This window comes from Polyergus mexicanus, unplaced genomic scaffold (assembly GCF_030449975.1).
Source record: "Polyergus mexicanus isolate NDT 795.1 unplaced genomic scaffold, iyPolMexi1.0 SCAF_10, whole genome shotgun sequence".
NCBI lineage: Eukaryota > Metazoa > Arthropoda > Insecta > Hymenoptera > Formicidae > Polyergus > Polyergus mexicanus.
In genome coordinates, this window is record NW_027223330.1 from 4353272 (window position 1) to 4369259 (window position 15988).

Below are 15988 nucleotides of genomic sequence, written 5' to 3' on the forward strand. Positions count from 1 at the left end.
TTGGAAAGCTCTCGATGTCAGCTACAAGAATACTAAATAAAAAATGGGGATTTGCATTTAAGATTTTAAAGTTGACCTTCACATGACCTTCAAATGATTTTCCAAGATCAAACCAATGGTACCATCTTATGGCCCCCTCGAAACCAAACAACTTTTGTCTGAAACATTTTTCTCTTCCGGGCTTGGTTTTTGAGATATTTGCCTGAGGACATTAAAATAGGACATCCTGTATACACATACATATAAGGTATTATATACAGAGTGAGTCATTTTAATCAATACACGCAAATATTTCGTAAAGTAAGCAAGATGGAAAGACATGTTTTGTACAAAAATTGTAGGGTTCAGAGAGGGACACATGATGAAAATACGGATTTGACCTTGAGTGATCTTTTCAAGGCCAAGTCGATGTGATCGATGTTTTCTTAAACGGAATCCTCCATTTTTAATTGCACATTCTTGTAGCTTATCTCGAGAGCTTTTCAAAACACTATAATAAAGTATTTTTTCATTAAGTACTTTTTGAGTTATTTTATATTTTAATCTGACATATTTTGATATAAAAAATAAAATATCTTGTAAAATATTTAGTTTTCGATAGTCTTACCGTAATAAATCAATTAGTATAAAGAAAAGAACAATTAATTGTTTAAAAAAATATATTGTAAATAATAACATACTTTTTCTTAAAAACAATTATTTTTTTATGCCAATTGATTTGTTTCATTATTTTGTACATAAAAATATTACGGGCAGATTATCGAAAATTAAATATTTTACGAGATGTTTTATTTTTTGTATCAAAATATGTCAGATTAAGATATAAAGTAACTCGATAAATACTTAATGAAAAAATATTTTTGAAAAGCTCTCAAGATAAGCTACATGAATATGTAATAAAAAATGGGAGTTCCCTTTTAAAAAAATTGGCTTGGGTTCCACGGGGCCCAACATGGACCTTCGATCCAAAAAATAATAAGATCGTCTATTGGCCTCCTTTGAACTCTACAACTTTTATCTGGACATATTTTTAATTCGGCTTTATCCTGCGAAAATAAAAAGAGTGATAGATTAAAATGGGACACCTTACACACGCGCACACACAATATTAGGGTTGGGAAAGTTACTTTATAAAAGTAACTCGGGTAATTATTTACTATAACGGACCCAGCTCCAATCACGTTGACCTTGATATATGTTGTCAAGGACTTAATCCTGAATAACTTTTTCTTATAACTTAATCGACGGTCTCTTATAATTTTTGAGATATTTAAAGTTTAAGTTAGATTCGAAACGAAAATTTGGTTTAAGTTATACGACGTAATCCACACCAAATTTTTGTTTTAAATAAGAAATAGGTTTGGGTTAGGTTATATCTTCCGGAAGTGGAGCCCCCCGCAGAGGGGGCAGAACCCACTGTATCCATGCATATACTTTACAATGCAAAACGAGGTTCAGCCCAGAATTGTTGTGTGAATTGGAAAGTGTATGCGTGGATGTAGTGGGTTCCGTGTCCCCTGCGGGGGGACTCTACTTCCGGAAGATATAACCTAACCCAAACCTATTTCTTATTTAAAACTAAAATTTGATTTGGGTTAAGGGGGGACAGGGGGGGGGGGCGGAACGCATTGTATTCATGTATATACTTTACAATGCGAAACAAGGTTTAGTCCAGAATTGTTGTGAGAATGGGAAAGTTTATGCATGAACGTAGTGAGTCCCCCCTCCCCCCTCTATTGTTGTGTTTCGTCCTGTAAACAGAGAATGTGTTGAAATCGACCTTGTTTTACGTGGAAAGTCATCTAGTTTCACGAAACTATGTTGACAATAATAAAAATATAGTTTATATTTAAACGTAAATATCAATATTGTGAACGAATACGTAAATTTTTTGAAATAATGGCAACATTGTATCCCTTAGATGAAAACAGTACATTTGCAACTGTAGAATAAATAAAATTTTTGATTCCTATGTGTACTGATTTTTTCTAATATTATATTAATTATGTAAAGACCTTGTTTCACATTTAAATCAGGGTTCTGATGCAGATGGACCTCGTTTCTTGCGTGGAAATTACAAACTTATGTAAAAATTAATATTTTATTTTTCAAACTTTATTTGTTAATAACATTTTAATAAACAATGACCGCCGATTAAGTTATAAGGAAAAGTTACTCAGGATTATGTCCTTGACAACATATATCAAGGTCAACGTGATTGGAGCTGGGTCCGTTATAGTAAATAATTACCCTAACTTTACATACAATTTTTTTAAATACAAGCTCAAATTAAATACTAAAAATTTTTAAACATTGTCTTACAAAGAAACAAAATACCACAATGAGCTTCCAGTAGTTTTCATGTAATGCTGTTCCAACACTCTTATTATGTTCCTTTATATGAAAATTATATCGAATAAATTCGAAAAAAGTAACGATAAAAGTAACTGTTAAATTCGTTACTCATTACTGAAAAATGTAACGAAGTTACCTTTTCCGTTACAAATAAAATTTGTAACGCCGTTACCGTTATAATTACCAAAAAAAAGTAACTGTAACGGTAACGGCGTTACAAGTAACGCGTTACTTTCCACCCTGCACAATATACAGGGTGTCCCACAAAAAGTGATCATTCCCCTTTATCTTTTAATCTAACAAAGATAGACCATAACAAATATATGTCAAATTAAATGTTCAAACTGAACTTTATTACGAGCATGGTGCTTACAAAAACTCTATGTTAATGAGTGGAGAGGTATGCGTAATTTTTTTTATAATGTGGATATTTTGATATAATAAAAGTTGTAGCGCTGTTTGAAACGAATATAACAATGTGTGATATAATGTAAATATTTTACATATACGAGTTTTATCGGCTTGAAATATCGCGGGCGATGTGATATTTTATTTTTTCACTTTCGGCCTTGCGATATGGCCAACTTCTAACTCGTGCATTGGAGATTGACATATGTCATGTTGTCATTTGATCATAATATTCAATGTACGAAAATATAAATAGAAAATCTATGAATTAAGTTTGCGTTTGATAAACCAGTAGTTGTGTAAATAATACGATAATGCATAAATAATAATTTAATTAATAATAATATTTAGCATTTTAATTAAATTGTTATCATCAGAAAGTATTCCAAAGCTTTTACATTCTATTGTTTATTAAAGATCACATGTAGTAATCAGCAGTTGTAAGTAATATAATAAATTCTAAAGTAAAATAACTGCGGGTAAATATAGCAAAAAGGGGACCCAGAGCCCCAATGATCTTGACCTTGACATATGTTGTTAAGGTCATCGCCCTGAATAACTCTCAAAAGGTTTTAGCCGTCGCTCGTTGTTTATTAAAAAGTTATTAATAAAATAAGTTTAACAAATGGAATGTAATTCTTTGATACCGTGTACATGACATAAATTTTAGTTTTAAATCAGAAATAGGTTTGGGTTAGGTTATATCTTTCGGAAGTGGAGTCCCCCCGTAGGTGGGGGGGGGGGGCGGGGGGCGGAATCCACTGTGTTCACGCATATACTTTACAAAGCGAAGCGAAGTCCACCCTACAATTGTTGTGTAGATGGGAAAGTGTATGTGTGGATGCAGTGGGTTCTGCTCTCCTCGCTCCTACGGGGGTGTTTCACTTTCGGAAAATATAACTTAACCCAAATCTATTTTTAATTTAAAACTAAAATTTGGTTTTTGATTTAAAGAAAAGAAGAAAAATTTATTTTTGAACACCCTATATAAAAGCTTGTATGTTTATTTAAGTGTACGTGTGTAGTATACGTAGGACTATTTCTGTAAACTAAGTCCAATATCAAGTTTTTCATTGTCAAATTACGTACAAAAACCTTGATTTTTACAAATCTTTGTTTGATAACTTTTCAGTAAACAACGAGCGACGGCTAAAACCTTTTGAGAGTTACTCAGGGCGATGACCTTGACAACATATGTCAAGGTTAAGGTCATTGGGGCTGGGTCCTACATGCAAATGGTACTGTTGTGTTGTATTTTAGGAACACGAATGGTACAGAATATTATGTTTAGTGCAGGTATTAGGTTTAGTTTATGATGACATAAATGACGTACCATAATTTTGAGATGACATTTTTATTAAAATTCTTCTTAAAAATTTAATTTATTGTTAGAATATCTAACAATTAAAGATAAAGTTAAAACGCACGTGTGCAGGTAGAGCGGTTCAAATTAAACAGGAAAGTCCTCTTATAACCGAAGTCTCTATTAATCGTTTTGTTTTTAAACACTATAATATCTCTATTACATAATTATAATATATTTAAATAATGTGTATTATTAATTATTATACATATAAGAAAAAATACATTATCTTTCTTATAAAAAACCACCTTTTTATTATATTATTTAAATTTAAAAAGTTTAATTTAAAGTGTACAGTTCAAAGATGAATTATGTAAAAAACATAGTTTTGCATAATTAACTTTTAACTTTTTAATAAGTTAATAATTTTTTAACTTAACTTTAACTGAGTTAATTTTTGTTTAAGTAACTTTTAACCTAAACTTAGTTAATTTTTGGGACATTAACATTAAACTTAATTTAGTTAAAAAAATTAGCTTATCCCCAATCCTGTCAATTTCTAACGCATGAAATTGGCCATATCGCATGGCTGAAAATGAAAAGATAAACGTCGCCCATGATATTTCAAGTCAATAAAACTTGTATAATATGTAAAATATTTACATTAAATCATACATTTGTTGTAATTGTTTCAAACAATGTTACAACTTTTATTATATCGAAATATCTATATTATTATAAACAAATTATGCATTTTTTTCCGTTCCTTACATAGACAGCTTTTGTAAGCAACCATTCTCTTATGCTTACAATAGAATTCAGTTGGAACCATTTAATTTGATATATATAATTTGTTATGGTATATCTCTTTTAGTTTAGAAAATAAAGAGGGTGGCCATTTTTCGTGGGACACTGCATGCGTGAATGTATTTATATATATACAAATATATATTCGTGAGACACTCTGTGTATATGTATATACATACATACATACGGAGTATTCTACGAAAAGTGGTCACCCTCTTTGTCTTTTAAACTAAAAGAAATAGATCATAACAAATTATGTATATTACATAAATACATGTGCTTTTACAAATTTATCTTATATATAGAGTGTCCAAAAGCATCCTTGATAACGCTCGTGAGCAGGTAGAGCACAGTAAATTGAACAGAAAAGTCTTATACCATTTTGCAATTTTCGCAATAATTATTGAAATATTAATTAAAAAGGATTGGCGAATGAGTGCGCGTTTCGCGCGACTAGACTGTGAAATGTATGCTCTAGGCGTGCCAGCAGCGAACTTCGCAATGTCATACGGCAACAAAAAGTTTGATGGTCCCGCGAAGAGAGTCGGGGTACGGGCGAGCAACGAGCGGCCATTAATAACAATTACTAAATGATTTAGATAAGTAATGCTAACTAAATGCTTGCCTAACAATTACAAAAAAAATTAATTATTAAATAATAATAATAATAATAATAATAATAATAATAATAATAATAATAATAATATATAACGTTTTTCAAAAATATTATTTTATTAAAGTTCATACTTTATTTAGTTATTAAAATTTTTTTTGTTTGCTTCAAAATATTCAATTTGTATTATTTTTAAACTGTTTAAAATATCATAGTTTGAAATGCTACGAAAACGCGCCAATATAACGCTATAGCCGCGTGACGTCGCTTTGTTACTAAAAGTTTGATTTAGTATAGGGAACAAGGAGATTGTTTACGGTTTTACTTTTTTTAAAGAAAAATAGTCATTAATGAACGAAATCAAACGAAAGTAGGATATGTTAAAGCAAATTCGACAAACCTACCAAAAATTGATACGTTAATGGTGTGTCAATTTATAAAAGAAGACTGTTGCTTTAATGCTGCAGAAATGCGAGGAGTAAAAATATCTGCGTAAGTATATTACATAACAAAAAATTCATTAATTTATATTAAGACCCGATTGTTCTATTATATCTGCAGTTAAAATATATATCTACTTTTTAAGTAAGACTTATATGTGTTTTATGTATATTTTAAGCTTATTATATTAATTGTCTATTGGAACTACGTATCTAATAATAATTTTAAAATTCTTTTACAGGCGCGCATTTAGGGCTAGTTGTTCAAACACATATAATTAGATACGTAGTTCCAATAGACAATTAATATAATAACCTTAAAAAATATATATAAAACATATATATGTATAGGTCTTCGTACTTAAAAATACTCGTACTAAAAAATAATTGTTTTTAAGAAAAAGTATGTAATTATTTACAATATATTTCTTAAAATAATTATTTATTTATTTTTACACTAATTGATTTGTCTCATTATTCTGTAAATAAAAGTATTACGGTAAGATTATAGAAAATTAAATATTTTACGAGATATTTTATTTTTTATATCAAAATATGTCAGATTAAGATATAAAATAGCTCAAAAAATACTTAATGAAAAAATACTTTATTATAGTGTTTCGGAAAGCTTTCGAGGTAAGCTATAAGAATATGTAATGAGAAATTGGAGGTTCCATTTAAAAAGTTCAAAGTAATTTTTATGTGACTTTGACGGTGCTATTCAAGGTCATACTAATATTATTATACAATGCGCCACTTAGAGCTCTACAACTTTTGCATGAAACATTTTTCACGAAAATGTGTTGTTTCCTAAAAAAACTGTTGATATGGTCGCTCTGAAACACCCTGTATATTTTAACTGCAAATAGAACAATCGAATCTTAATATAAATTAATGAATTTCTTGTTATGTAATATACGCAGATGTTTTTAACCCTTACATTTCTGCAGCATTAAAGCGATAATCTTCTCTTACAAATTAACACATCATTAACGTATCAATTTTTGGTAGATTTGCTTCAAGATATCCTACTTCCATTTGACTTCGTTCATTAATGATTATTTTTCTTTAAAAAAAGTAAAACTGCAAACAATCTCTTTGTTCCCTATACTAAATCGAAGTTTTAGTAACGAAGTGACGTCACGCACGAACTAACCAATAACGAAGCGTTTTCAAGTCGCGTGAAAATTTTAAATTTTAATCATCTTTATATATTTATTTTCAAATTATTTATTGTTGGTGGAAAATCTTAAAAGTTTGGAAATAATGTTTTTATAATTTACTTTTAATTAAAAATAAAATTTATATAACATTTTTTTTATAATACCCTATTGTTATTAATGGCTGCTCGTTACTCGCCCCGATTCTCATCGCGGGGCCACCAAACTTTTCATTGCCGTGCGACACTGCGAAGCTCGTCGCTGGCACGCCTAGAGTGTACATTCCACAGTCTAGCTACGCAAAACCTGCGCTCATTTGACAATCTTTTTTAATTAATATTTCAATAACTATTGCAAAAATTGCAATTGCCGTTTCAGTGATATATTATTTAATTCCTTCTTGAAAGACGTATTTATTGTATTAAGATTAGCACATTTCCAAATCTTGAAAATTATATTAAATGATGCTCAAATACCAGCTAAATCTATTGCAATTACTATACCAATAAGTCGTTTTTATTCTATGCAAATTCCATTATCAGTGTCAAGAAATATAAACATTGATTGCAAATAGTTTTATGTTTAAATATTCACTCACTTAAATGTTTACTCAATGAAAAATTAGATCTTAATAATTTCCTTAAAATATATCGATCCATCTAATTACATTACAATATAAAATGAAAATTTATCCTAGAAAGATTAATAACCTTGTCAGAAAAAGGGGATGCAGTCTTAGCATCTCAATCGACAACGGAACAAATGGATGCCGAGAGTGCAGACATGTTGGCGGCTCTTCGACGACAAATTCAACCTCATCTGATGATGGCAGCATTGACGCCTGCACGAATATCCAGTGGTCATCCGCCTGCGCCTGCCAATTACTCAATACCTTTGCCTAGTTATATGATTCACGTAAGCTATCCTTTGTTTTTTATACTCGAATAGACAAATAAAAGATTTTTTGTACTCATATTTAAAACGTATCTAAAGAAAATTAGAAAGATTTATCAAACAGTGTAAAATTTTTAATTCGACTTTTGTTTCCATAATTTATCTTTTGTTTTTTTTTATTATTTATTTTATTTAATCCTTGTCTTGCAGCTTCGGATGGCTTCCACAGTATACATTATTCATTCATTACATTCATTAGACAATTAGACATTTAAACATTTAGAACATTTCGTAACTTTGTAACTTTAACTATAAAACATTGAAACATTGAATCTTGTAATTTTAAAACTATAAACTTTAAGCTTTAACAAATTTCAAATAATTGCGGGCTAGTAAGAGCCAGAACGCGGATGGTAGTGTATCAGTTTCCGATTCAGCGACTTCGCTCCGATATTTTTCTTGCCTTCGTCTCTCCAGGAGGGTAAAGAGGGATTATTATAAATCTCGAATTGAGATTAATTTTAGAAATCTTGGTATAGCACAGTAAATTTCGTGCCCTGTGCACATATTCAGTTTCATAGAAAACTTATTTTTCTATGAAACTGACGCATTACTATCCGCGTTCTGGCTCTTACTAGCCCGCGATTATTTGAAATTTGTGATTTTTTAAATCGTTTCAGCATTCCTTTTAATTCTTCCTCGCTTTTCGCCAAATATGTTTGCATACATCATTGTCTAAAATTTTTCTTTTCCTATTGTCATCCCTCCTATCTGTTCCTTCTTCATTTCATCCTCCACATCCGCTACATATATATTAAACAATGAAGGGCTCATTGGACAGCTCTGTCGCAATCCCTTCTATGTCAAAAAATCTTCTATCTTCTACCTGTCTGCTACTTCCACTATATTTATCATCTTCCTATATATTTCCACAATCCTTCTTCTTAAGTAACCCTTAATTCTTATTTTCTCCATTCTTTTATTTAACTTCTGTCTATCCATTTTGTCGAATACCGTCTTAAGATCCGCAAAAAAACACAAATATCTTTCCTCCTTTCTTCCTTAGTTCTTTATTTATTATATAGTTAAACATATACACTGCATCCATTGTTTTTTTTCCCGCTCTGAATCCAAATTGTGTTTTTTGTAATTTCTTCCATTGCTTTTATTAATTTCTCATTCAAAATACCTGCGTAAATTTTCTAAGTTGTATCTGTCAGTGTTACTCCTCCCGGTGTCTTACCTTCCGTTCGAGCCCTCCTTTTACATGACCTAAAGTTATATAAAAGAAGGTTAAGTCATGAGCTTTTCGCAACTCATAATGCAATGCAAAGAATCGATTGTGCGCAGTCGCTATTGAAAAGCGATACTAAATATCGAAAAGAGATGCTAAATATTGAAAAGAGATGCTAAATAAGGTAAACTATGTTATTGGCTCTCCCGGTCTTTCGCAATGCATCATGGGTTGCGCAAGTAAATGTATTAAATATAATATGACTTAACCTTTTTTTATATAACTTTAACACAATCTTCTCGCCATTGGTGTCATCTGTCTGCTCTTTTTCTCAACTACTGGTGTATTTCTCTTTCCTTTTTTACTCTTCTTCCTATCACGTCTTTGTTGTTACCTTTCGTTTCTTTTTTCTTGCTGAACTACTTAATTTCCAAAGCTCCTTCCTTTCCTATATTTTCAACTCGTTCACTTCTTTCCTCGTTTCTCTATCTTATCTTCTCTCAACAATAACCGCCCACTTTTCTAGTTATGTTTTACTAACTAACCATATGTGTACTCTCCGCTACTTCGTAACCGATTTATCTTTTGTTGTGAATTGCTATTAAATGCAATTTCCTTTAATTGTAGCAACATACAAAACCCGAGGAGCGTGTACAGCGACATCTATCTATGGATACTGAAGAAACGGATGAAGGTGACGAGGAAAACGTTTCTGATGTTCCTTTGAATTTGGTGGCAACTTCACTTTCAGAGGAGACGCACTAAAAAAGATCTTGGGTTTATCATCTAGGTATGCTAACGAAAACTTTCTAAGACAATGTAGCCGTTTTTCGATGACGTACGTTCGCTCCGAATGAACGTCCATATCTTGGCGAACTTTCCCAGTAATTTTCCTCGAAAAATTATTTATACCAGGGATTGTAACAACGTTCCGCGAAAAATAGTCGGCAAACTCACGCCGCGATACAGCGTGCATAATGAAACGAGATGATATTAATTATGCAGTATTAATTATTCAACATGTACACACACACACACACACACACACACACACACACACACACACACACACACACACAGAGAAAGAAAGAGAGAGAGAGAAACACACAAGTACACATACACACAAAGCACAGATAAGCACACGTAAAAACATTACATACAAGAAAATATTTTTATACAAAATTTTATATGCTCATAAACTTGTTGTATATATTATATATATATACATGTCGCGAATTCAACTGTGCCGCGAAATCAACTGTGCCGCTCAGAAGTGCTCGTCGTTGTCGTCGTTGTCGTCTTGTTTCATATTGTACATGAGTATTTTTTTCGATTAATATTCTTACTACAATGATGCCAACGGCAATATCGATATTTTCTCTAATGGCGTACCTGTAACGTCGTTATGGCTTTCGACATTTAATCATGTTATTCTAAATTAGAAAAAAAATTTTTTTGAAATTTTAGACATTGCGCGCGATAAATGTTAATATTTTTTAATTTTATCTTAACTGGATTAACAAGGCGAAATACTATTTACGTAGCATGTATATACATACTACGAACATCCCCCCCCCACACATACACACACACATACACACATACATACATACATACATACATACATACATACATACATACATACATACATACATACATACATACATACATACATACATACATACACATACACACATATACACACATACACATATATAGTTTTCAAATAATAAGTTTAGCAAACATATAATTCTTCATACTTTAAGATTTCTATTTACCTTCTCCTCTTCCTTCATTGCAACCATACCGAGTTGTAATGTTAAAAGCTAGGAATCATGTGCATTTTTTTTGTACTAAATTTCGAAATTAGTTTTTTTTTGTATGTCATCACCAGTATCTGCAAGAAAGCAAAGAGAGAGTTGAGTAAAATTCCGAAACTATTTTTATTATCTGTATTAATAAATACATATGTATTGATTTTGCATAATAAATGTAATTAAATCTAATCGTGTCTTGCATTTCTAATAAAAATAAAACTTATGACAGTTGATCAAGATTTATAACTATATTTAATTTACAAATCACGAAAATAGAATTTTTGAGTATTTTACCGGTCTATCGAACGCGAGTGACGACATTGAAAAAATATTAATTTATTATGAGGTAAAGTAAAAAAAAAAAACAAATTAACATGCATTCCTACTTTTGATATGACAATTTAGTTTAGCTGCAATAAGGAAACAGGATTATTGAAGAAACTTTTATATTTTCTTTAACGCACGCAATTTTATTACTAATAATAATAAATATTATTCAAACTAAATCACATCAATTTCAAAAATGTTTTAACAGAAGTCAAACGCGCGGAATTATTCCTAATTCCTTAGACAAAGTTTATTAATTAAGCTTAAGATTATTGCAATTAATGTACTTTTATTAATGAGATATATATATCCAGGATGATTCAAAACAACCTGATATCCTTGAAATGTCATATTCTTGAGAGAATTCTGAGACTTTCTTTTGTCTGAAGTTTAGTCTTTGAGTTATAATTGAAAATAGTTAGCTACTTACGAGTTCGGTACAACGGACAGATAAGGACGGTGCAACGCGTCACGAGACGCTTCACGCGTCGCTTCACAATTTCACAATAAATATCATTGGAAACATTACTGTTTTTATTGTAGTACTTTATTATAACTCGCAAATATCAATTTCCACATAAATTAAGGCATAAAATCCCATGATAAATGAGATTTATTGTAAAATTGTGAAATGAGTCTCATGACGCGTTGTGCCGTTCCTGGCTACCCGTTGTACCGGATTCGTAAGTAGCTAATTATTTTCAATTATAATATATTCAAAATACTATATATATATTTAAAAACTAAGCATCGGACAAAATTTTGTAAACGGAAAAATCATCGCAGAATTTGCTCAAGAATGTGACATTTCAAGGACAACAGGTTGTTTTAAATCACCCTATGTGTATATATATGTACATATACGAGGTGTGGCTATAAAGTAACTGGACGAAAGCTATATAAAATCAAAAAGCAATTGCACGGCAAAATTAATTTATTTTATTCTAAATATGTCTCTTTTCGACATCGAAGACAGTAGTATGTAAAATCATTGCGAATCGTGTTTTTAGATGCGTCCAAATTCTTCCGCTAACATTCTTACAGTTATGGTACATGTGCATCAATTTTCAATAATTCACATTTTTTCGACGAGATCTGTTGTTGAGTTGTTTTCGAATGCCTCGATCGCTCATTGTCTTCCATGTTTTTGCAATTGTCCCCAAATCTTCCAAACCACTCAAAAACTTATGTATGCGATAGATTGAAAAACTTCTTTCAAAATTTAGTACATTTGTCACTTTTTTCTCAAATTTTATACAAAACTTGATAGTCACTCTTTACTTTATTATGTTTTCGCACGACATCAAATTTTTACTTTACCTTTCATTCGACATTATTTTATGACGTCTGATAAGAATGAAATTTTTACAATTGATAGATCTAATTTTAAAGCTTTAAAACAGTGTTATTCGTTAATAGATGGCACTCACAAAAAAAAAGAAGAAAAAACCCGATTACTTTATATAAACACACCTTGTATTTAAATAGAAAATATTTCCAAAATATTTTTAAAATATTTCTTTGCTAGAAAAATAAGTATATGTGCCCTAGAAAAACTGTAAAAAAAAAAAGAAAGTCTTACGATTCATTAATACAAGTTCAGTAATTGTAATAGAACTTATATCGATTAGGAAAATCAAAATAAAATTAAGTCTTAACTGTTCAATGTGCGCGCACGTCTTATATGCCGCATTTTCTATAGATAATTCTATATACAGTGTATTCAAAAAGTTCGAGGACTGATTTTTTTCCGAACGTACCAACTGCACTATCTTTTGGCCTACACTGGATCTAGTTATTGCGATGTCTCTTGAATCTGCCATATTTTTTTTGCCGTCATTGAATCAATAGCCTAAAGTCTAAAGTTTGCGCGCGTTTAAAGTTTTTAAAATTTTTAATGTTGTTATCATTTTCAGAATGGAGCAGAGAATTTTTATTAAATTTTATTTTAAATGTGGAGGAATTGCATCAGAAACATATAAAATGATGCAAGATGGAAAAGATTGTCTAGTAAAGTGTTTGGTTGGCATCAGCCCATTCAACCAAATTCTGTGCCGCCGCAACGCGCTGCTCTCTTTGCTCCGGTGTCAAAAAGCGCTGGACAAACCTCGCACACACTGTTCTTTTGCCGAGCACGTCATGCATGATAACGTGAATACTTCCCATACTAATGTTCAATTTGTATGACATTTCGATTGCCAGTAGGCGATCTTGCGCGAGAAGCGCGCGCGCACATTCGTCATTCTCGTCCGTGTTGCTCGTGGAAGAGCGTCTTTCTGTCTCATGGCCACTCTCGAACTGTGCATATCACAAGAACATTTTATTAGACGATCTTTTCCATATGCATCTTGTATTTATGTGTTTCTGTTGCAGTTTTTCCACATTTAAAACATAACAAAATCACGATTCTCTGCTCCATTTTGAAAATCGTGACGACGTTAAAAATTTTAAAAACTTTAAACAAACTTTATTAAACTATTGACTCAATGATGATAAAAAAAATATAACAGACTCAAGAGGCATCATAGTAACTAGATCCAGTGTAGGGCAAGAAATGGTGCAGTTTAGTACATCCGGAAAAAAATCAGTCCCCAAACTTTTTGAATGCACTGTGTATTTTCATATATGAAAACTTGAGTAGCTTGATTTTAGATGACAAAATATAACAAACATTATTAACAAAATTAATTATTTTAATTGAATTTTATTTTAATGGGAATCCCGCATGCCACTTTTCGTCACTAGGAGTGCCAATGAGGAATGCACCTATTATGGCCGCCGGCTTTTCATATTTACATACACGGTCGCGTTTGTTTGTGTGTAAATTAGTAATTATATCGATGTGTTGTGTGTTCGGGTGCACGAAAAGAGAGGGACATCGTTTTCCCAATGATCCACAGCTTTGCAAAAAGTGGATTCAAGCCATTAAAAGGAAAAATTTCGAACTGAGCGTATGTGCTGCTATATGCCTCGATCACTTTAAATCGAACATTTAAGCTCGCGCACTATTCCTTAGGTGCGTTTTTCATTAGCGCTCTCTGCTCTGAGCTTGTTGTATTGGGATTCCCATCACATATAAACTTAAATATCTTGCATAAGTTGTATTGATCACATTGCAACTCTTTTTGATAGAACATATAAATTTTCATATAATAATGTTTTTATTTTGTAAGAAAAATGCGATAGAAGATTAAAAACTCTTCTCAGCGAAAGATCCTGCATTTCATACACGCAACATATTTTAACAGATTCGTCTAATGACGAAAAAATTAAACCATTGACAATAAAAATGATAAAAAAGATTGACACAGAGAACACTTCGGGGCCTGAATAAAAAGAAAAATGTATTTAAAGAAACTATGCCACAAAGACGTGCCTCCTCTCATCTTCGTTGTTGAGAGCATGCACAAGTGAAGCCTTAAATTAGAGACCTGTAGATGCGATCGAATTACTAGAGACTGCTGAGACTGCGCGAGAGAAGAGATTAATATATTTCTAAATTTCCATTCTCTCGCGTGAAAAAAAGCACCGTTGTACTTAATCTCGGATTGTACTCGCACGTAATTATCTTAAACTAAGATTTCGGAAGCAATAAGGAACACGGCGTGGCATATATATCGTCGCTGTCGTCATCGTTATTTATTATGAATACTCAGTTACACGCTCTCTCTTCTTCCTTCTTTATATCTCAATAATAAACAAGAAACATGAGAAATCTTAAGAAAGTAATACTTATTTAACGTTTATTTTGCCGAATATGTTAAAAGTGACGAATTCATGATATATTTTATGACTCCACTGCTGCTGCGTAGTCAGTTTAGAATCAGAATGGAAAGGCTTTGCTCTAATACAGTAATAGAAACTGATTTTACATCTACCTCCTGTATACATATTTACAAATCGTTTATAATAAGTATAAATTTATTTTTTGATATTAATAAATAATAAATAAATGGAATAAAATTCGATTTAATCTTTAATTATCAAAATATGTAAAATAAAAATAATTGCACAATATATAGAGGCTATGGTTTAAATAATTAAAGAAAATCGCGTTATATAGATACATCTCATATTTATCTCATATTTTTTTCGATATGTCATATATATATATATATATATATATATATATATATATATATATATATGTATATATATATATATAGATTTTAATTTCTCTTTTTACAATTTGAATCCGCGCTGCATAGTGAAATATGAAAGCATAGTATGAGCCAGGGTCTCCGCCGTTTTTTTCAGGATTGTACAGGATAACGTGTCAAAGAACAGATATTAAGCGATTTTACATAGCGCATAATACTATGGCCAGTGAATCTACTTATGCTATTGTAATATTTAACGTGTATACCTAAACAACATTGCCAAAAATAGATTTAGTCTACATAGGATAGTTAAATATGTACACAAAAATTTAGCAACTCTTTTTTTATTCTACCCCTTTTCTTTCCCCAATTTCTCTTATCCATCTTATCTTTTTACTTGTTCTGCATTTTTTTTCTCCGCCCTCTTCTGTATTTCTCGATCTTTCTTTTTTTCCAAAGTTATAGAATCATATGTATGCTTATTTATATTCTCTCGATTTTCACTCTTTTATTTGCGGAGACCCTTGGAA

General features: G+C 31.1%; 1 protein-coding gene across 3 annotated transcripts in view; it reads left to right on the top strand.

Moving 5' to 3' along the window:
• Window positions 1–11701, top strand: part of LOC138937353 (uncharacterized) — a 26151-nt gene extending 14450 nt beyond the window's left edge. The window contains exons 7-8 of one of the 3 annotated variants that reach the window (XM_070303541.1): window positions 7784–8001; window positions 9842–11701. In XM_070303541.1, the coding sequence (XP_070159642.1) occupies window positions 7784–8001; window positions 9842–9979 (356 nt within the window). In that variant the 3' untranslated portion in view covers window positions 9980–11701. The remainder of the gene's footprint in view (window positions 1–7783; window positions 8002–9841) is intronic. The other 2 variants (XM_070303543.1, XM_070303542.1) reach the window with 2 other exon arrangements.
• The last annotated feature ends 4287 nt before the right edge of the window (window positions 11702–15988 follow it).